Source organism: Haplochromis burtoni, unplaced genomic scaffold (assembly GCF_018398535.1).
Source record: "Haplochromis burtoni strain Fernald_Lab_line unplaced genomic scaffold, NCSU_Asbu1 Contig_345, whole genome shotgun sequence".
In the NCBI taxonomy this organism is placed as follows: domain Eukaryota; kingdom Metazoa; phylum Chordata; class Actinopteri; order Cichliformes; family Cichlidae; genus Haplochromis; species Haplochromis burtoni.
This window is the reverse complement of record NW_024582706.1, coordinates 520998-543048: the sequence shown is the minus strand read 5'-3', so window position 1 is coordinate 543048 and position 22051 is coordinate 520998. Positions and strand designations below refer to the sequence as shown.

The 22051-nt window shown below is 38.2% G+C and overlaps 1 protein-coding gene across 5 annotated transcripts in view; it reads right to left on the bottom strand.

The window, feature by feature from the left end:
- The window catches only part of LOC102312787 (ankyrin-2), a 68342-nt gene extending 50510 nt beyond the window's left edge, over positions 1-17832 (bottom strand). For 3 of the 5 annotated variants that reach the window (XM_042228742.1, XM_042228744.1, XM_042228743.1), the window contains exons 1-28: positions 16565-17832; positions 14993-15094; positions 10158-10256; positions 8857-8955; positions 8679-8777; positions 8359-8544; positions 8093-8116; positions 7618-7626; positions 7007-7105; positions 6681-6779; positions 6447-6545; positions 6127-6324; positions 5470-5568; positions 5246-5344; positions 4967-5065; positions 4557-4754; positions 4368-4466; positions 4029-4127; positions 3723-3920; positions 3385-3483; positions 2951-3049; positions 2693-2791; positions 2495-2593; positions 2302-2374; positions 1790-1916; positions 1551-1626; positions 1354-1457; positions 162-197 (exon numbers count right to left, since the gene is read on the bottom strand). In XM_042228742.1, coding sequence (XP_042084676.1) covers positions 162-197; positions 1354-1457; positions 1551-1626; positions 1790-1916; positions 2302-2374; positions 2495-2593; positions 2693-2791; positions 2951-3049; positions 3385-3483; positions 3723-3920; positions 4029-4127; positions 4368-4466; positions 4557-4754; positions 4967-5065; positions 5246-5344; positions 5470-5568; positions 6127-6324; positions 6447-6545; positions 6681-6779; positions 7007-7105; positions 7618-7626; positions 8093-8116; positions 8359-8544; positions 8679-8777; positions 8857-8955; positions 10158-10256; positions 14993-15094; positions 16565-16708 — 2960 coding nt within the window. In that variant the 5' untranslated portion in view covers positions 16709-17832. The remainder of the gene's footprint in view (positions 1-161; positions 198-1353; positions 1458-1550; positions 1627-1789; positions 1917-2301; positions 2375-2494; positions 2594-2692; positions 2792-2950; positions 3050-3384; positions 3484-3722; positions 3921-4028; positions 4128-4367; positions 4467-4556; positions 4755-4966; positions 5066-5245; positions 5345-5469; positions 5569-6126; positions 6325-6446; positions 6546-6680; positions 6780-7006; positions 7106-7617; positions 7627-8092; positions 8117-8358; positions 8545-8678; positions 8778-8856; positions 8956-10157; positions 10257-14992; positions 15095-16564) is intronic. The other 2 variants (XM_042228745.1, XM_042228741.1) reach the window with 2 other exon arrangements.
- Between the last annotated feature and the right edge of the window lie 4219 nt (positions 17833-22051).

The window sequence follows — 22051 nt, the reverse complement described above, 5'->3', positions numbered from 1 at the left end:
AAAAATCTGGTTATTTCAGGTTATTTCAGGTAATGTAAGGGCATTCATTATGAAATAAAGCAGAGAAACAGGATGGAAATGAGAAAATCATTCAAAAGTGACAAAGAAAAAGAAGTAAAGGCACAAAGGAGATAAGAAAATAGACAAAATAAAGACTTCACCTGCTGTTGTCATGGTCTAGGCATGGTGAGGAACGGCTAGAAGCAGAATACAAAAACAACACACACACACACACACACACACACAGAGTCACAAACACAGAGAAGATAAGAGAATGCACATCGAAGCAACAACAAAATAAACAAAAGAGAAAGAGAGAAAAAAGAATGAGTAAAAGTGAGAAAACCTGACCAGACAGATAATTACACAGCAGGAAAAATAAAAGGAGTAGAAAAGACACATGAGAAGGTATGAAAAATACACCAAAAGTACACCAGAAAAAAATAAGGGCATGTAAAAGATGGAATATCTATTTCAGAATATAATGATAACCCTTGAAGTAGTGCATTAGCCAGCACAAGCAGCAGAACAGTCAGTAATTTGTTGCAGGAGGTATATAAGCTGAAGGACAGCTGCAAACAGGAGAAAGATTTACAGAAATAAAGGCTTGCAAAGCACCGAGATGCCATTTTGTGTCTTAAACTTTGGTGACTTTATCGGCACGTAAACTAAAATAGAACCAGAAAATACACAACAATGGCAGAATAATGCTTTGAGTATAAGTAAATCATTAAAAAAAAAATCAATATCAGCTGATCCTTTGACATGCTGCTGCACATACTGTACACAAAGCAAAATGCAAATGAGAAGATCCAGTTAGAAATGCCCACATAGCCTGTTTATCCAAGATGTACACCTTTGTGTATAAAGATGGAATTTAGTCTGAATTCTAATGTCCAAGCTCACTCTGAAATTAAAATGCTACAAGTGTGAAAAAAAATAGATTTTACTTTGAAGTCAATGTGCCTTTAGAGGGCACTGCTACCATAAACAGGTTGGTAGAATTTCCAAAGATGGGCTTAATGTATTTATTTCTATAAGAGACGCCATGCAAAATGAAACTGTACCTGAGTGTAGTGACAATAAAGACAATTCTGCTTTTGATTGTGGATAATTTACTAAAGAAATTTGGATAAAGTGTGCACCCTAAGCTGATTTAATGCAAATCCACAAAAAGTGTATGGCATCTTGTGGATTTTACAAATTGTGGGTTTAAAAAAAACCCTCAGTATTTCCAGACATAATGGGAATGTGTATGTTAAGTTTGCAACTGGGTTAAGTCCCAACATTTGGATTTTCTCTGAAAGAAAGGAGTGTGAGTTTTTCTCTGTGTGTGTTTGTGTGTGTTTATACCCAGAATGTAGCAGACTGGAGGACAGCACAACATTATCAAGATGTTCAGCACCCCAGCTCAGACGGAATGAGTCCTTTTCATGCTCTCTAGACAGTGTTGACACCTAAAGAACAACAAGCATCAGCAGGCTATTTGAACTCACCTCAAGTGTCTAAAGATACTTTATTGAAGGTTAGACTACGGATACTACGCTTACCTGGTGACTTGTAAGCAGATCTTCAATGAGAACTTCTCTTTGATGGAAACTTTGGTGAATGGGAGTGTGTTGGGGCCTGATGAAAAACCAAGGTGAATCTTCTCAGACCTTTTCTGTATATATCTGCATTACTTAGGTATTCCTTATGATGATGAACTTGGCTAACAGCAGATCTGGAAGGTTTGCTGTGAGCAAATTTAGATGTTTGTCAAATACAATATGTGTGTGCTGTTTCTGACCTGTCCAAGTTGTGGCTCATGTAATTGAAGCCATCTAGATAATGTCCTGGCAGAGAGTCATCTCCCAGCTCACGGAGGTCCTCTGCTCTTAGATACTCTCCCCCATCACCTGTCATTGTGTCCTCGCCTGGAAAACAGATACAACAAAAATGCCAAACCTTGTTATGAACAATGAAAAAATTAATAACACTCTCACATGTATATATATATATATATATGTAATATATGTTGCATTGACTATGCAAGTAATATGGGGATCGAAAAGATGAGCTCCACAGACATCTCAGATATTGGCTCTTCTTCAACCCTTCGAGCACTTTTTCAGATCCAAAACTACATCACCTACCATACACTTTTTTACAACTTTTGAACAATGAGGTATAATTTTTTAATGAAGCTCAGTCGTGACTTATTGTGTCTCATGACTGGAGTAGTTTTTTCCTATAAAAAAATTAGCTTGATATCGATGAGCAGCACACTAAATTCTTGTTTTCTACATTTAAGTAACTTACCCTCTTCATCAGACACATCGAGAATCTCAGTCATGGTCTCTGGAACATTCAGTTTGTGTTTCTCTGTAACCGTCTAATGTAACACCATTCAGAGTCATGGAAAACAGACAACCAAAACAGAGAAAGGTTATAGTTTAAGTTAAAAAAAATTTCCTGGCTCCATTTCCAGAGGCTAAAGCAATCATGAGCTTACAGTTGTGGTTGTGATGACCTCCTCAGTGACGACTTTCAGTGTGTCTACCACAGAAATGTAACCCAAACGTTTCGCAATCGACAGAGCGGTATTTCCATTCTAACAGAGAGAAGGATATACGATAGCGTACCAGCAGAACTTTTTCCACAACATATTTCACATGTTAAAAGTAAATGCTTGGGCTCTATTGTGTCTTACCACTGTAGTAGTATTGGGCTTGGCCCCATGTTGTAATAAAACATTAATTATGTGTGTATTCCCTTGTTGTGCCGCTTGATGAAGTGGCGTGTAACCATTCTGCGGGGCAAAAGTTTAAAAAGAAGACAACAAAATTTTGTTAAGTCACAGTAGAAACTAAAACGAAAGGGATGCTATATTTGAGTTTTGCTTCATGCTGTGTCTGCAGTTTAAGTTAAATAGAGCTTGCATGCTTCAAATTTAAGATTTAAATATAACCTTGGTTTTGGAGTTGACGCTGGCTCCTTGTTGTAACAGGAAGTTAACCATCTTGGCATTTCCATAATGACAGGCGACAATCAGAGGGGTATATCCAAGCTGTAGCGAGGGGGGAGAGGGTGAGAGATTAAAACTGATCTTCTGTAAGCAAGCACTAAACTCAATCTTAATGCTTCCTGAATATATGATGTATATGAAGACTTTGTTATGTTTTTAAAAAGCCTCTGGATGGCAGGTATTTACATGCACGTCCATATGATACACTTAAATATTAACATGTAAACATAAAGCGAATAAACAGAAAGTAAGCAAGACATACTGTCATTCACACAGGAAAATTCTTGTAGATTAGCATACTGTTAGGTTTTCATTACTAGTAACAATTTTCTTTTGTGTATACTTGTTAAATTTGTCATGCACATGCATGTCTGTACTTTGGTTTGCTGGTCCAAGTTGGCATCATGTTTGGCTAGTACTTCTGTTACAGTGACTTTGTCCTCTTGGGCAGCAAGATGCAGAGGAGTTAGTCCACTCTGTAAAACACAAAGCAATGTCACATTACCATCCTTCACACTTTTTTATTTTATTACTTTTCTTAACATAGTAATAAATTGCTTCATGGAACAAATTAGACAAAACTGTTGTTATAGAGCACTCAGCTTAAGAACTAAAGAGTTTTATACAGCTGTATGTAGAGTGCATGTGTTTCTTGTTTCCACTTCAAATTATTTTAATAAATAAAAATGTCATAAAGATTGTGCTTCTGTGTGACCTTTGTCGCTGTGTTCACATGGGCTCCTTTTCCCAGTAGGAGGCTGGCCATCTCTGCATGTCCTTCCTGAGCTGCCAGATGCAGAGGGCTGACTCCCTGTTTCGTTAAAGCATTGGTCTCTGCTCCATACTGCAGTAGCGCTAAAGCAATGTTTGTCTGGTTCTTTTTGGCTGCAATGTGGAGAGGAGTGTAGCCATTCTAAAACAGAGGAACGAAAGAAGATATACACTATGATAGAAATACAGTACATGCAAACAAGTGTGAGCTTCTCATGGACCTTTATTTTTCTTTAAAACTCAGCCTAACCTTTGCAGTAGCATGAGGCGATGCACCTTTATCCAGGAGCAGCAGCGCCACCTCTTGGTTGTCATAATGAGCTGCCACATGTAGTGGAGTTAAGCCATTCTGTGAAAAGAAGCATTTGATTTAATGAAACTTTTTGCAAGCCTTTGTGATATTTTTGTGTGTGTGTGTTTTTGTGTGTTTTTTTTTTTATTTCAAGTCAGTTTTATTCCATAATTTGTGTTTCAGAGAAAACAATCAGATGCTCAAAGATTAAGTGTAATGTGTCTCTCTCTGAAATTAAGACAATTACCCTCAGTGCTGGGTTTTGTTTCAGAACCTGCTTCTACAACTTCAGCTCACCTTGCCAGCATCATCAGTAAGAGCTCTGCGCTGAAGGAGAAGTTTTGCTACGTCGAGGCTTCCATATTTTGCTGCTACATGTAATGGAGTGAATCCTTTCTGTAGATGTAAAAGAGATTAATTAAAATTCCACTGATTTAACTTATCACATGTTATTTATCTGTCTACGTGCATTCATCCTCTGTTCACCTTGGTGGCCATTGAGTGTGAAGCTCCAGCCTCCAGGAGCACAGCAGCTGTCTCCACCTGCCCCTCTCTGGCTGAAATGTGGAGAGGAGTGTAGCCATTTGTGGTGGCAGCATCCGGGTAGGCCATGTGCTGTAATAGTAGCTGGACAATGTCTGTTTTTCCCAGACGGGATGCAATGTGCAGGGGAGTCTGGTCCTCCTGTAGTTGAGGGGAAAAGAGGTAGTACATGTTATAGAAGAAAAGGATAAACGGAAATGATGCAGTCATTTAAAAGCAGTAAAATTAGAATGAACGGTGATGTTGTAGGCAGAGCTGGGACAGGTGACATCAGGCATTCAAACCAGTGCTTGAAATATAAAAATTTACTGTAAACAGAAGGAAAGAGTGATTAATGTTTACAGCTGACTCACCCTGGCCATGGCATCCACCAACGCTCCATTTCTCAGCAAACAGCGAACCACTTCCATCTGTCCTGCTCGTGCTGCCATATGGAGAGCTGTCTCACCGCGCTGATAAGCAAAGGCAGAAGATTTATAAGCTTTAGGACACTGTGCTAAACACAAAAAGTACACCAGAACGGGGTACATTTTTTCACGTGTTTGCACTGAAACAAATGAAATGTGTGTTTACTTTGTGATGTGCATTTCCGACTGCTGATCGCTGACCTGATAAAAGAAATTACTACTTACGATGTTACGAACATCAGGAGAAGCTCCATTCTGCAGTAGAAGTAAAACGATGTTGAGGTGACCCATGAAAGCAGCTACGTGCATGGGAGTCAGACCAGACTGCAATAATGAAAAAAGAGACATGCAGTAACAAGGAGAAGCATTAAATGCAAATTTAGAACAATGTTAGCAACAAAGTATACTGTGCTAATCCATGAAATCCTGACACACCAAAACAATCTCACCTCAGTAATTGCCTGTATGGAGGCACCGTATTTGACCAGCAGCTCCATCACCTTCACTCTGTTTTTCTTACAAGCAATGTGGAGAGGAGTAAAACCATTCTGGCAGAGACAGTAAGAGAAAAATTAGCAGGAATATGCATGACTCTATAGTAAAAAGGTAGCATTGGAGTATTTAAATTTTATAACCTTATTTTATATTTCAGGAGTTATTAAACTTTTTGGGTCAACTGACCCCTGATAATCTGATTAACCCTATGCTTACTACTGTTGGGACTCTTATATATCATTAAAACTAACTGTATTCTGACCATTTCCAAACCAAAGAGGCATTTAATTTGAAGGTGAAAAGTCAGAATATACGTGTTCCCAGTCAGAATTTTTTAACTGTATCTGCCCCTCAAGTCAGATTTCCAACTCAGACCATCAATGCTGACTTCACAATCCAAGTTGGCAGTTTGAAATTACTCAGGAACATTTTATATGAAAGAATATGGAAATATATAAATATATATATCAATAAGCATACTAGTAAATCGCAAGATATTCACGATCCATAGTGTCACTCTTTTTATCTTAATATGTGCATCAGTAAATATCATGATAATTTCTGTTAATACCAGTTTTGGTGCTTCTCTTATTGTTTCTTTGAACCCTTACCAGTGCTCTTGCATTGGGATTGGCCTTCTTGTCCAGGAGGAGCTTAGTTACTCTGTAGTGGCCACAGTGAGCTGCGACGTGCAGCGCGGTAAGGTAGTCGAGTGTGACATCATCAACAGGCGCCTTGTGTTGCAGCAGTAGTTTTACACACTCTATGTGGTCTCCCTGGGCTGACATGTGCAGTGGAGACAGTCCATTCTACATGGAGGCAAAAAATTTAAAGAATAGCAGCCGAGATAAAAACCAAAGGCATATAAAAAGGAACAATAGTACTCATATTGTATAAATTATAAATGATATACTAGTGCAAATATGCTAACCTTGGTTCTAGCTAGGATGGGGGCTCCTCTTTCCAGCAAAAGCTCAACTGCAGGATCATGTCCACTCCTGGCTGCACAGTGCAGGGGCGTCAAGCCATCCTTCGGAACAATCACATATGCACAAGCAAACGCACACATTAATCCAGTTTAAAGATTTTGAGAAAGAGGACGTGGAAAGTTGTTGATTCCACTTATTTATTGTTCACTATGGTTTTAATAAAATCTGAGTCTTACTCTTGTTTTAGCATCTATCTGAGAACCTCGGTCCAATAACAGGGCCACCATGTTGGTGTTGCCCCTCTTAGAGGCAACATGTAGAGGTGTTATTCCATTCTGACAAGGCAGATACAGAAACAAAGGTACATCAAAAACTACAGCATGTAAAAGTCTTAGCAAAGTAGTTTAGCTACAAACATACAGAAAGAAATGTAACGTTTAATGGGCTAGAGGTAAATGTATTAATAAAAGCTTATTAGAAGTGAACACTACGATGGTAAATAACATGCCCTTCTGTAATGATCAAAGTCAAAAACAGCCACACAGTAGGAATTTGGCTGTACCCTGGCTGTGAAGTCAACAGCAGCTCCTCTGTTCAGCAACAGGGTGGAGACATTCACGTTACCATAGTGAGCCGCAATGTGCAGAGGGGTGAAACCACTCTGATAGGAAAGGAGAGAATAGAGAGGGACAGAGTGAAAGGAAAAGAGGTTAGAGAGTGCAGAACAGCTCATCACGAAAAGGAGAAAAGTAAAATGAAAGTGAACAAAAGAAAGTAAGAAAGACTTTTCATTGTTAGATACAGGAATAGACTCTACTGAAGCAGACTCTGCTGAAGTAGTAATATGATGAAAGAGCGTGCTGAAAGAAAAACATTGTGTAAGAAGGAGCATAAAAATGAGCAAATCCCAAAATAGCACATTCAATAGATAATACATGCAAAACTGCTCAAGTTCAGCCATGCTTACTAAAAAAAACTACGGGTGAATCAACTTGGTTTTTTGGATACATAAATATATTGAAATAAAGGACAAAACATAACTCATAAGCACCAAGCAACACTATGGACGCTCGCAAGTATGTGTTTCTACTTGGGTGGACAAATGAACATTTATATATTAGCTATATATATAAATTTTCATAGTACACAATTGCAGGTCGGTTCACTCCTTACCTTCCCATTCTGATAGACATGGTGCAATTTAATTAAGAAACAAAGTTTACTTAAAGATCAGAGATCAAAGTGTTTCAGAGAAGTAAATCAACATGCACAAGGACACACATGCGCTGAGTTACGCGTAGAAAGATAGGAGTAAAAGAAAAAGCTGATTTTACTTTCAGGTTATCAGTTCAGTATAAAATTCGTAAACATAATACATTTCAATGACCTATCAATTAAAAATAACAACAAAAATCTATAAAATAAATTATCAGTAATTAACTGACATTCTCTGGGGATTGTCAATAAAACACATTGTGTTTTACTGTCAGCCATGCAGTGTCTAATACAGCAAACTCTGGCATGCAGGGTATCCCTATGTCACAAAAGTCCTCAATAAGTAAGGACAAGATCAAAACAAAAGAGCTGAAAAAAATGGTCAGAAGTGACAAAATTCAGAATTAAAGGAGGAAGTGATAAGTCTGTATACCTCTGTGGTTCTATTGACCATCATCTGGTTATGATGCATAGAGAGAGAAAAGGGGAATAGGGTGAAGGGCTGTTAGGGGAAACACTCAGTATTTTTTTTTATTTAAAACACTGAGTATGTTTATAAGTTTGCACAGTTTGAAAATAAAAAATAAGGACCTGTACAATACAGCATTTTCAGAGAGGCCTGGTCTGTCCGTTTTATTATTGTTCCCTAAGGAACCCACAAACAATAAAATGTAACTTGTCCCTGTTGCCCTCCCTTACCTTAGACTGGACATCAGCGTTGTGGTCATTCTGAAGCAGCAGTGCAGCAGACTTTGTGTCGTCTTTGCGGGCAGCAATGTGCAGGGCTGGAAGGCGTACCTTACCCTTAGTGTCATGCTCCAACAACAAGGAGACAACTGAGTTGTGCCCCTGCTGAAGAGCAATAGCAAGTGGAGTAAAGCCATCCTGGAGGAGCACAGGGGAAAAAAAGTTAAATGGTTACAGGCTTCATAGAGAAAAGAAAAGAAAATAGGCAAGATATTACATATTGTTTTTACCTTCAATAATTGTATATATAACAATATGAAAGAAAAACATACCTCTGTTGCAATGCTTTGATTTCCTTCATTTTCCAAGAGGTATCGCACGACCTCCAAGTGATTCTCCTGAGCCGCCATGTAGAGTGGCGTGAAGCCATTCTGAAGACAAACCACATCATATACTTGTTGCTTGTGTTGCATGCTGATGCATTTTGTAAAAGTTCTTGTTAATTCTCACCTGTGACTGAGAATTGACATCTGCTCCTCTTGACACCAACAATTTGACTACTTCTTTTTGTCCAGCCAAAGAGGCAATATGGAGGGCAGTGTTTCCTTTCTGCAAAGAGAAAACAGGGTTAAGATCACCAACCAAATATCTGTCCTCTCTGACCTCCCTCAGTCTTAACCCTGAAAATTCCAGAAAATTCAGATTTTTGAAAATGAATGTTTATTGAAATGTTTGACACATATAAAAAATATACATACACTTGGTGTTACAGGGCTAAAATCACATTATTCAAACATTTCATTTCTGCTTTAATGTTTAGGATGTAAAAGTTGGGTTTAATTCCAAGAAACGTATTCAAGTCACTCGAAGGACACAAACAGCAGAGTGATAGATTCTTTGTCAGCTGTTCACTGCTGCTAGCTGTTGAGCCTGAGTCATGAGGCAGTCACAGACTCACATAACAAGCAGCTTGCCAAAAAGCGCACTACACATTCACTCTCGCCTTCTCTTACTCCTTCCGACTGAATGGTACAATATCTAAACTTAGCACAAAAAGTAAGGATCTCTTTGTTGTAACAATGCTTCTTGGCAATAAATCTTATACTGTTGGAAAGGGTTGAGCAGCAGAGTTGAGTATACAAAACATATTGGCCATATAATAATAATAATAATTTAACAACAGAGGCACAAAGCACAAGTCATTAGTAGAAGAAGCTGTTTGGGATTGGCAGAGAGGTTTTTCATGGGCGCAACCGACACACTCAACTCTGCTGCTCAACCCACAAATGCAATTTCCTTACCAATGTGGCACCATTTAATGGAAAAAAATTAAACAGGGCTTCCAACATTTACTGCCAAGAAACATTGTTACAACAAACAAGTCATCAGCCAATCAAAAATTTCCTGACTCATTGTGCTAAGTTTATATATGATACAATTAGTAATATTTTATTAATTAATAAAACTGAATGTCTGAAGAAACAAACAATCAAACTCTCATAATCATCTTAAATCACCCTCATATCCACCCCAATGGCTCCTTAATTCACTAAAGAAGGAATGATTTTTATGGTATTTTACAACTTATTTAATTCCTTTCCATCATCTCCTTCTTTCTCCTTTGGTTAAAATAATTTTCTTATCTTTTTTTCCCCTTTTTTTTAAAAATTTAGCTTTATCTTTAAAAAGTTATCTTTGCCAATGCAAGCCAAAGAAAAACCCATTAGATATATAGTGAGCGATTAAAGCAACAATTATATTAACTGAATTATATCAATTAAAGAACCTATAAAGCTAAATCATGTGTGTACCTTGGTGGAAGAGTCAACAGATGCTCCTCTCTGTAGCAGTTCCTCCACCAATTCCTTGTGCCCCTCCTTAGCCGCCAGGTGTAACGCATTGAGACCATTCTAAACAGAAAACAAGAGAAGATTTCAAGAAAACACGTGAAGAAAAAATGAAACTGCGTGGTGCTCAGGGAATCATATTACAACCCCCCTGTATCAAAGATAAGGCATACCAACATTACAGGACATAAAGCGATATCTACTGGAAATTGGCTCAATAACAATCTAATGGAATAATGTATACTCCTGCAAAAAAGGAAAACTATAGTACAAGTGTGAATTTTTGTAAAATTGGCAACAATAAAAAATCTTGATTAAGTTTATAGTCACTTATGAAGGTATAATCCAACTTGACATTGCATTATACTGTACATGATTTATGGCATTCATTTCATTCACAGTTGGAGAGATTGACATTTAAGAATGGAAACAGAAGAAAAACTATTTGGGTTAAAAAACTGGCTGATTTTTCACAGTTCAATTCGCTCATAACAAAGGCCTCACCTCAGATTTATCAACAGGAACTATAGCAGCACAAGAGGAGAGCAGACCTCAAATGTTGCACTCCAACAAGCCCTTACAACACAACTGATTTATCCCCACTCGAAAACTCACAGTACCTCTTCTGACGCTGACATTTACACACAGAAACAAACTCTAAACAAAACAAAAACCATTCACCTCATCCTCCTTTTCTTCCATCCTGTGCTTTGGATCTTTGAAATGTTGCTCTTTTTTTTATCTTTCAAAATGCCCGCTCCTTTGGGTATTCTGTGCCTTCATGAATCCTTTGCTCTGTTTTCTTTTGTCTTTGGTGATGGAACTCCAACCAGTCCTCCACCTCCTGCTTCCTCTATACTGGTTTAGAACCAGCTTTCTAGGTTTATGTGCTCTGTCCTCTTCCTGCAGGCTAATTCAGATGAATGACAACAAGGAAATGTGCCTCTAAGCTCTGGATGCTTTTTGGGCAGTGATATAAAAGAGGAGCTGTTGCTAACCCCTCTATCATTGCCTTTTCCCCTCCATAGCACATGTACATCATGCATATACATTCACACACAAATAGAAACACGCCCTCTCTTTCTTTCTCGCGAGTTGCTAAATGCCAAACAGCCAAAGAGGGTGTCATATTTCTGCACAGTCATAGAGGGAACCCAAACACACATCCAAACATAGATAATCATATTTAGAAGCAACTGAAAATGTCAGCCTTTAAAATAAAAAGGGGGGCATTCCTCAAAGGCCAAAGTATATCAGTGACTGTCTGGCTGAGTGATTTATAACATGACTTTAAAAAGAGTGAAAAATGACACATAGTTCGTATCACTATGGTACATCCATAAAACCTAAGAAGGCATAAATGCCTTCAGTTTGTGCAAACACTTTCTAATGAGCTACGACTAAAGCGGCACAAATGGCACTAGTCCAGTGTCTGTTATGTGTCTTAATCAAATCTGCAGAGATCCACCGATCGACAGTCTATGACACATTCTCAATCAGTTGTATGTCAGATTATGAGTTGGTCACACTGCATCACGCTAAAATAGTCACACATGCTCTCACAGCACAGTCGCTTAAAGTGTGAAAGCTCCTCACAGTCTAATCAAGTCTAATCAAACACTTAAATCATCATCACGCAGGTCTGCAAGGTCTGCAACTGACTCATCATAGCAAGCACTCACTTTTGATAAGTAAAGACTTTAAATTTTAATATATGTTCTTGCTGATTTTTTTTAATTGTCATTATCACTTCCACAATGATCACACTGCATATCATGTTTGTCCGGTCGCATGGCCAAACCTTCTAATATCATCATCACTTCAGTATATTTTAAATCAGTATGCAGTTAGTCCATCTGTGACTTTTTCCACTGAACTGGCAACGAATGAAAAGAGAAAAAAATAGTCTAGGCTATATCAGATGCTCTTTGCTGACATTTGAGAAGCAGAAAGTCCAGCCTCAGTTATACTTCAGTTCTGAAATGATAGACTCACTGACACGGCACAAAATAATCATACTTTCAGCCACATTTCAGCCATTATGTATTTCAGGAGAGACAAGAAAACCCTACAAAACACACACACAGTCACACAAACCGATCTAAATCTCCTTTCCCTCTGAGCTCAGTTGTTCCTAAAAGCTTCATTTAGCTAATGGACATCGTGATCCCTGGCACTTTGTTGCTTCCCCTAGCAGGAGACAAAATGTTGAGCTTCATCCAGCGCAGATTGTCATTCAAGCTGCTTTGACCGCTGACCTTTGTTATAAGCACACATGGTATAAACAACCATGCTTACTTGGTGCCGTTTTATTGTCTCAAATGTCACAGGGGAAAGATGTTGGAGGAAATAATGTAAATGTCATAAATGTCACAGTGGGATAGATTTTGGAGCAAATAATGTAAATGCATGCGGATTAAAGTAAAGAGTAATATTACTCACCAAGGATTAAAATTTTAAGTAGATTAGAAGGGAAATCTGGCCTTTAATTGTGAAGAGCGAAACAGTTCTTATACACACTCTTAACACGCAAATACAAGCACATGGGCATATTGTATTAAAATGCAGAATAAGCTGTAGTGACTCATTCTCTTTTGAAATCCTAAAACTCAAACACACCATGCTTAAAAACGGGAAGAACAAACATCATCTGTAAAAAACATTACAACTTTATTTATATATCTCATTCATAAAATCTGTGCAATGGAGAATCATAGTATGACAGTGGCTTTGGCAAGCTAGGAATATACCCCTCACTCTCTCTTCTACTAACTTGGGCAGCCTTCTGCCCTTGGCGCCACTTTCTGGCCCTTGCCACTCTCTTCGTGCTTTCTAGGTTTTTACTCTTCAGTTATTAATGAATATAGCACCAAGGGCGATACTCAAAATATGTGCATGACTTAGTGTGTGACATTTGCAGCTTCCTTTGGTGTTTTGTGGATGGATAGACTTTTTAAAGAAACCATGAATAACATTAAACATGATAAAATGCTAAGATACAGTTCCTGTATTTGATTGCATTGTGAACGGTAATCAGAAACGCATTAAAACAAGCAAAAGGAAATTGGGTCATTCAACTGCAATGTCACATTATCCGGCTCTTGTCAATAGACTACTAACTCTAATGACTCATTATCGGACATTATTTCAGATAATGGCTTTGTGATAATGATGCTTTTCCGTGATTCGTTCAAGTCTTTGGAGAAAATTTGCATTTATGCACAGAATTATTGTGATTTTTTTTAAAAAAATTTTTATCTTACTGCAGTAATCAAAAGCATTAATCCTGGGCTCATGCCATCACTTCCAGTACGGTCATGTCACTGCCTGTTGTGCTTTGACTTAACAAAATCATTCTAGAGACATCACTCATCAGCTGTCATACACATTCAGCAGAAATTAAGACCAGTGATGTGTGCTTTAACTTAACCATACTGTCAGTGTCTTTCCTCTTAAAATTTGTGAGTAAAAAGGTAAAGACACAACAGACTTCCCTGCCTGTAACACAGCATATATCTGTAGGTGGAAAAAGTGTAGAAATGATCTGTGAATCTGTGAATGTATGATTATGTATTTAAGCACGTGCAATCAGAATTAGAGACAAATACACAGATGCACACATTATTTTATATTATTTTACATTTGGCTATTGAAAACACTAAGAGAAAAAAAGTAATGCATTTATGTGCATGTTATAACTTTAATTTGGTTTACTTACACATCACTGGAATAAAATAAAGTCTATAGCTTATGTTCATATGTGCTGGGAGATATTTAACGTGCTTAGGTCCAAAATTACATTCACTGCACATTATACTGGCCTCTACACACACAATAATGAGGGAATAACTGGGATATGTATAAAAATGTCCCTTACATTTTTTGGTCACTTGACAAGGTCTCAAATTTGATCATCTGACCACCGAGAAATCCTATTAGGGCAAGGCTCTCCTGTTGCAGGACAGGAGGTGTGTGTGCCTATGTACATGTCTGTGTGTATGTGCATGTGAAGATTAGTGTGTGCACAGCTTTCTATATTCAGGCTTCCCTCTCGGGGCACAAAACAGAGCCCATGGTGCCCATGATAACAAACAGCAGAGCTACGGGTTGGCTTTTTATAGCTGCAAACCAGCTATAACAGTCAAGCAATGACACAGTAAAAAATAACGATATGCACGCACACACACAACACATACGCTCACGTAGCCTCACTCCTTTAGGCTGTCTTGTGACTTCTGTAAATCACATTGACGTAGACAGGAGAGAGGAGTAGGGGGAAATATTTTAACCTCTCCAATCCCTCCCCTTCGGCGGAATGTGGGACAGGGCGAGTATGGGGAGGGGACGAGAACAGCTGTCACGGAGACAGACCTTTTCAAAAGCTGCTGAGATTGGGGGGAAGAATGGGTGCTATGAGGGTAGCTGTGAGTATGTAAAGGGATATGGCAGGTTAAGGTACTCGCTGTGTGATGCCATCATGACACGGCAGGGCGAAGGTTAGCTTGAGCAGGTTTGACAGTAGCTTGCATTGAAGCACTAAACAGCAGATTTTAGATATTATTTCACACAATTGCTATATCAGTTCTGGAAAGTTGTAATAAATATTTAGATTAAAAAAAAAAACTAAAAACTTAAAAAGTATTATTTAAAATTAAAAACACAAAGATGGAGTTTTGAAAAATATACCTCCATAAAACCTGAAAATTTGTCACAGTTTTTATTTTTATCGCCTCTCTTCAAATTAATGCAACTGCATACAAGAATTCAAACAAAATCCAATGTTGTTTACGTTTTCTTACCTGGTTACATGTGCTGATGTCAACCCCGTTCTTCAGGAATTCAAGGACTTTGTCAATGTTTCCAGCTCTGGCAGCCCGGAGGAAACTGGTGTTACTGTCCGACTACAGAGATAAAACAGAAATTAGGGTAATATTAATAACAGGTAAATAAGCAAATGTTTCTAATTTATTTTGTTACTGTGTCATTCTGATAAAAGTGCCACATGCAATATTACAGTAACAACATTAAAGGCCACATTCCATTTATCAGACAAAACAGTATTTTTCTCACACACACACACACACACACACACACACACAAAAACACACACACACACAGCCATAAACTCACATCCAATCAACACACACACACACACACACACACACACGATGGGTTTGTTCCTTAAAGCTCTTTTAATGTGAAGACATAAAATAAAGGGTCAATCATGTGTTTTTATATGGCTACATAGCTGCTTGTACAGTATCAGTGGCCTACTAGGCTACTCTAAATGTAACCATCACAAAGCAGCTGCGCACGCGTGCACACACACACATGCACACACAGAGTCACGTTTCCACATTGCCAGAGGACATTATGTTGACTTACATTCATTTCATGGAGATTCTAACCTTGATCCCTACATCAGGTTGTCATACTAAATTTGCATTTTGATGTCGTGTTTTTTTTTTGTTCAGGCTTAAGTTTATTTCTGTTTTATTTAGCCATTCCTGGTGTCTTTTTTTAGTTTTACTTGTGTCTTTACTATTTTTTCCTCCATTTTTGTCTGTCCTGCACTGATAAATATTACCTGCTTTAAACTGCCGCACTTGTTCCCAATCTATTACTGTTTGATCTCAAGCCTTCCAGCATTTCTTGTTCTCCTGGTGTAAGACTTGTTTTCATTTTATTCAAAATGTGTTCATTTTTTGTTAGAATTGTTCGTTAAAACAAAACAAAGTCAAAGGAAGTGATGACTTTCTGACGATGGCCTGTCATTACCTCTGTAATGATTTTGGCCCAAAATAGAATTTTTCATTGCATGACATCTGATATTTGAATAATCAAAATATACCGATGTATCGCTTTATTTGCTGAATATCACAGTATATGAACATTAGTAGTGTCTTCATTATCTTGAGAGTGTCAACAAGTTTCTAACCTCTTTTCAGCAAGGTTAAAGTGTTAAAGTGGGCGTTAACTTGTAAGGTCATCAAACTTCGCAATACATGTCAACAATCATACCACACCCCCTATGTGGATTACCCTTCACGTGCAATGTCGCACAATCCCAAACAAACCATCAGACATTAACATGTTTGTTTCTTCTTTTTTTTTTTTGCCCGTCTCGTTTGGTTCTTTTGCCATCAGAATTGTTGTCTAAAGGCAAAGAAAGATGCCCAATGGATTTACTTTACCAAATGGACCATCCCAGCCTTGCTGTATTGGTCTATTTGATTCACCTTTGCTTTTATTGTTTATTTTATTTTCATTTGCTGAACACGGGACAAACAAACATGTTTGTTTCTCACAAAAAAGGACATTAACAGAAAAAGAAATTATAACAACCTAAGTCTGCTTTTTCCATCTCTTACCAGTAAATCATCAACGTTAGATCCAGTGTCAGCAGCCTTGTAGTAATCAGTATGTTGATTTGAGGCATAGTCAATCCCAACGGTCTTTGAAGCTTTATCTGATCCACATATCTTACATGTTGCTGCATTTCCCATGGTTACCATTCAGACAGGAAAAGAATTCCCAGCTTTACCTGAATATTGTCGCCTTTCTTTACTCTCTTTGGCCACTTTGTCAAATTCTTGCAGTTTCTCACTTTGCATCTCTCAGTACACTCCTGATTACTGGCATCCTTTAATCCTACAGTCCAATAAATTTGTACATATCTTCGGTTCAAACATATTTAATAAATTACCAAATCTTGCTTCCTTTTCTAATTAATTCTACTACATTTCCTTGTTGTTTCCTTTTATCACAGTGCAAGCTACTGAGGATCAGCCTCTAGCTCTGACTTAATGTACGATGTACTGTGGTCAAGGCCCAGTCCTGCCTACTCTTCCGCTGCCTCTCCTCTCTCGCAGTAAGATAACAACTGCAGCCATAAACATTTAACCCTTACTGTTTCTCCTGTCTTAGCTATTTTTACCATTCTAGACCTTCAGTTCCACAGACACAACCCACTGATGGGTGTGTGTGTGTTCATGGTAGGGTGCATAACAGCTGAGTTTCACTCAGAATGTAGACCACATGGCCTACGGTGCTTTCAGGAACACCAAGGGTCAGGATTCTGAGACAAAATTTAAAAATGAACACAGCAATAAAAAGATTTAAATAAGAAATGCACTAATTGAGATTTCTTTGGCCAATTCCATGTTTTTTTGCAAGTCTGACATGGTAATACAGATTTTTGATGATTCTGATTCTCTTCTTTCTAAGAACTATAACTGCTCTTCAAAGCAAAATTAGCTGAAGCATAAACAGTTAACTGAAATGTCTGATATATTTTTCCTTACCAAACAAAAGCAACAGATATATATAACAACGACAACAAAAACACTTTCATCTTTTTTCAGCATGTTTATAACAGGCTTTCAGCACTTCCTTCATTTTTACTCATCTCTATAATTGTCTACATAACTCCTTCGATCCTTTGCTCATACCGAGGCTGCTGGCTTGGATTGGCTCTGAGCTCTGGACGGCTTTAGCTTTAGTCCCTTTGCCTTGGTTACTTTCTTATAAATGTTCATGGTGGTGATTTAAGTGTTTGATTAGGTTTGCTGTTACAAAGGTTTTTCATGGTAGTGAACAGTGAGACTTTACCTCCAAAAGTTGACAGTACTGTTTATCCCCAACCTTATAAACAGTACTGTTTATAAGGTTGGGGAAACCTGCAGTCAGCTGAGACTGAAGAAGTCACTTGGATGAGTGACGAAACGTTTCTCCCACTGAAAACGCTACGTCCAGATGAACAGAATCAACTTTTGGAGATTTACTTACCTGGATGATTGAGAATGCATCAAGAAGTGAGTCTTTACAACACTAATGACATGTTAGTGTGTGGCTGTGAGTGTGTATGCAACTGTTTGGCTGTGCTGCTGTACATGTGTTGCTCATGCATAACGGGACATATGGGAGGCTGACCGAAACCACTGAAAAATGGACCAAGTCAGATCCGGTTAGTACAAGCAATCTAATTTCAACCTTACATAGAATTTTTCACTAGACAGAACTCGTTTTGTGTGTGTGTGTGTGCGTATTTGTGTGTGTGTGCGTTTCTGTTGTGTGTGTCTGTGTGTGTGTGGTTGTGTGTGTGTGTGTGTGTGTGTGTGTGTGTGTGTGTGTGTGCGTGTGTGTGGTGTGTATTCTTCAGTCTCCACTTTTTGAGTTTTTACTCGTCTGCCTGCCTGATTCAGCTGTTTGCCAAACTCCACATGCAGAGATTAGATTGATTGAGATCCAGCTGTAATCTCTGTATCCGTACAGGATTTGCACAGATTCGCCTGGAGTCAGTCATGTAATGAAGGACAACACAAGTATGCTTACACTGGATGAAAATCAAAACTCTACTTATTATCACGAATGTCTCATTAACAGCTGCTTTATGTACACGAGGTCACTATGAACATATGTGCACTAGTATTGGTAGGGGCTTGTATTGCCATGAAGGTTAAAACAAAGACGGTGAAAATCTTTTTAAAAAATTATACTATTTATGGTAGACAGTGGTACAGTACTATTTCTTTGACATTGTACTTTATCCGTTACCTAGTGCGATTTCAACCACCTCCACATCTGTGCAAATCCCACAGCCCCTTTTCATGTTGTCCTACAGTAACACCAAAGTGTACGATAAGGCCACCACAGAATGTGGTAATGAAATTGTCATGATACACACCACGTGTGACAGATTTTACCTGACGCTTTCGTTCAGCTCTTTCCCGCTGCCGTCTCCTCTTCTCCCTGGCTTTCTGCAAAGCTCTGTAGTCTGGATGTTGCTCAAGCTCGCGAGCTTTCTTAAGATGGGCTGCAGCGTGGGCCATGACTTCACCCTTCTACTTTTCTGTGTGTTTTCCTTGGTGCTAAAGTTTATAAATTCTGCCTGAAGCAAACTAAACACCTTCACTTTTTATATTTGTCAAAAAAAATGCCATACTATATAAATTATAAAAAGTTATTAGGCCTTGTTTTGCATCAGCATTATGCTAATACTAAAAGAAAAAACAGAAAAATATTGACTAATTACTCCGAAATGACTGAAAAAAAGACTTTAAAGAAGCGTTAACCCAAATTCAGTGAAAAATAAAATATTTTTAAAAAACTGTTGCATATTCCTCTTTTTCCTTTCTTCAGTTTTCTTTTCTTCCACCTTGTACAGCAGTTAGATTTCAGTCCTCACACAAAAACACAGGCATACACACACCTACAGGTGCTCAAAAAATGAATCCCTCCCCTCGTATGGTCCTATCAAACACGAACAAGAGGGATGATGACTGAAAAGGGCTGATGAAAAATGAACATAAGAACCACTCACACTCTCATCCTCATCACATATTTCAACACACAAACAGGGAATTACCCATCCCAGATGTACATGAAAACCCTCCATGTGAACAGATGTGGCTACAAAAGGCTCTGAGTGTGTACGAGCGTGTCCTTGCATGAGTGTTAATGTGCATGTGAGCCAGAGTCACAGGAAATTTTTCATTGTGTAAGGGATTTAAGGAGGCTGTGTGCTAACAGCCAGCTGACTGCTGCAGACACAGCTACTTCCTCTGCTGCTGTGAAAATGCTCTCCATCCTTAGCAAATGAGGTAAATGTGTAGTGAAGATTTAATAGGTCAGAAAGGACCATGAGACGGATTACAATGGTCGAAATACGGTAAATATTCTAGTCACGGTATGGTTAACCCCCAATTTACAAGTTCATAAATCTATAAAGTCTGTAAGGACTTTTTATTTTGTCGCAGTTTAAATGATGTATGCGTTTAGTTTCTTTTATTACATACTACAGACTTTTCCAAATAAAAATGGAAAAGAATGACATAAAAAGTGTTCAAATAAAAATGAGACAAGACCATGAAAAGGGTGAACTTGGGTACAGGCTGTCCTACTGTGAGCCAGCAGAGCAAATGGGACACACCACTCAGTCCAGAGGGGGACCAGTGAGCAGAGAACAGTGGCTTCCAACCACCAAGTTACAGGCTTCCCCCTAAACGGGAGAAAGTGGGTCAGTCTGAATCTTAACTGCATTGCACCCTCCATAGTGGTGGCTGATAGAATTGAAGTTGACAGCTCCTGCATGTGAGTGTGCGCGCCCACTCCAAGCAGACGGGTGTCAAGGTCTCTCTCTGTCAATGCCGCTAATGTTAGGAGTTTGAAATTTCAGCACAAGTGACAGGGACACAATCTCACACCTCTATTTCTGTTCACACATTCTGCCTGATCGGTTTCACTGACTCAGTCAGCTACAGCAGCATCAGCAGCATTTATTTCTTCTAGTAATCATGAATGGGACAGATTTGCTGAATCACTCCACAACTGCAATAATGTTGTTTTCCTTTTTTCTTTTTTTCTTTTTAACACTGGTGCACTGAACCTGACTGCTTCATTTAGTTCCATGACACTGCTGCCTTTAGAGAGACTGCACATTTCTGTTTCCTTTGCTGCTCTCTGCTGGTGATGAAGGGAATAAGAGAATCTATTTTTTTAAGGAAACAGCGTATGGATCTTAGAACCCAATCTGACCTAACAACAGTGTTTCTATTGGAAGAAAAAACAACTGGCAGTAAACACAAGTAAAAAGAACACTTGACATTTTTGCATCATTAATCCATTATACTAATATTCAAAACAAAATAATACTACTCTGATCTAGGTTTTTGGAACAAGGAACCTTGAACAGAAATTTAAGGCTCCTTGTTAATTTATTCACTTGAATAAAAATAATACAGCTGTAATAATTGTAATAAACTGAAATTGTAATGTACATTTTTTTCTGGTTTCTTTTCAAGCATAAACTTGTTTTTAACTGAAATTACAAGCACATGCTATTCACTAGGTCACCTATTCAAACCATTTATGGTCATAAAATTAAAACAGTTTATGGTTACAGATACTTTAGAATGTGGCTGGATATTATATTCTCAGTGCCTGATTATGAATTTATTGTTTGATTTTACGCTCAGTAAAAACATACTCTCAAAGCCTCAGATGAGATTTTCCTTAATCATTGTATCTTAAAAGAAAAGGTGGGCTGGTCTTCCTTAACAAGGGAATGAAACAGATGCAAAATGTTTATTTTTATTGTATTTTTCATAAATTTGCAATTACCTTTGTTTATTTGTAACAGGCGGGCATAGTACATAAAGTCTGAGTTTTCAGGAAATGGATTCAACCAAAATCTTTTTATTTCACGAGAGATAATTTCTCCATTAACTTTTACATAGCAATATAGTTGGTACTGTCCAGTCACAGGACATGCTAACAGGACATAAGAAATTGTCGAGTCTCAAATGGAATGGAACTGCTGCACAATACAATTTTACTTTTTGGTTTGCTATTGTAATTTTAAATATATATGCATCGTTACTTGAAATGTATCACATACTGAAATACTTACTGGATGGGGGTTATTTACAACTAGTAGCATTTTGTTACAGTGAGCTATTGTAAAATTACTAACAAGTTCTGTTTGGATTGCCGAAGATGTGCAGTCTTTTGGAGGTGTACCTTCATTGGGTACACCTTCCCTTCCCTAAGTACACTAAAGCCAACTCTGTTTTACAAGTAAAAACCTTGGCATTACCCGAGTTCTTGAATTTCACATTAAACAGACAAAAATCTATAATTATTGATCATCATGTTAGCTGATCCAGAAACAGTGTCCTCAGTAATAAGTTATAATGCTATCATTGCTTGTCTGCAAATGCACGTGTATATGAGGAAGTGTGTGTGTGTGTGGTGGCGGTTATCCATTTGAGATTCAGGTTACACTGATGGGCGATCTGAAAGAAGGATGACGTGAGCTCTCGTTTCTGTTGGTCCAGTGGACCTGGTACATGGGGGGG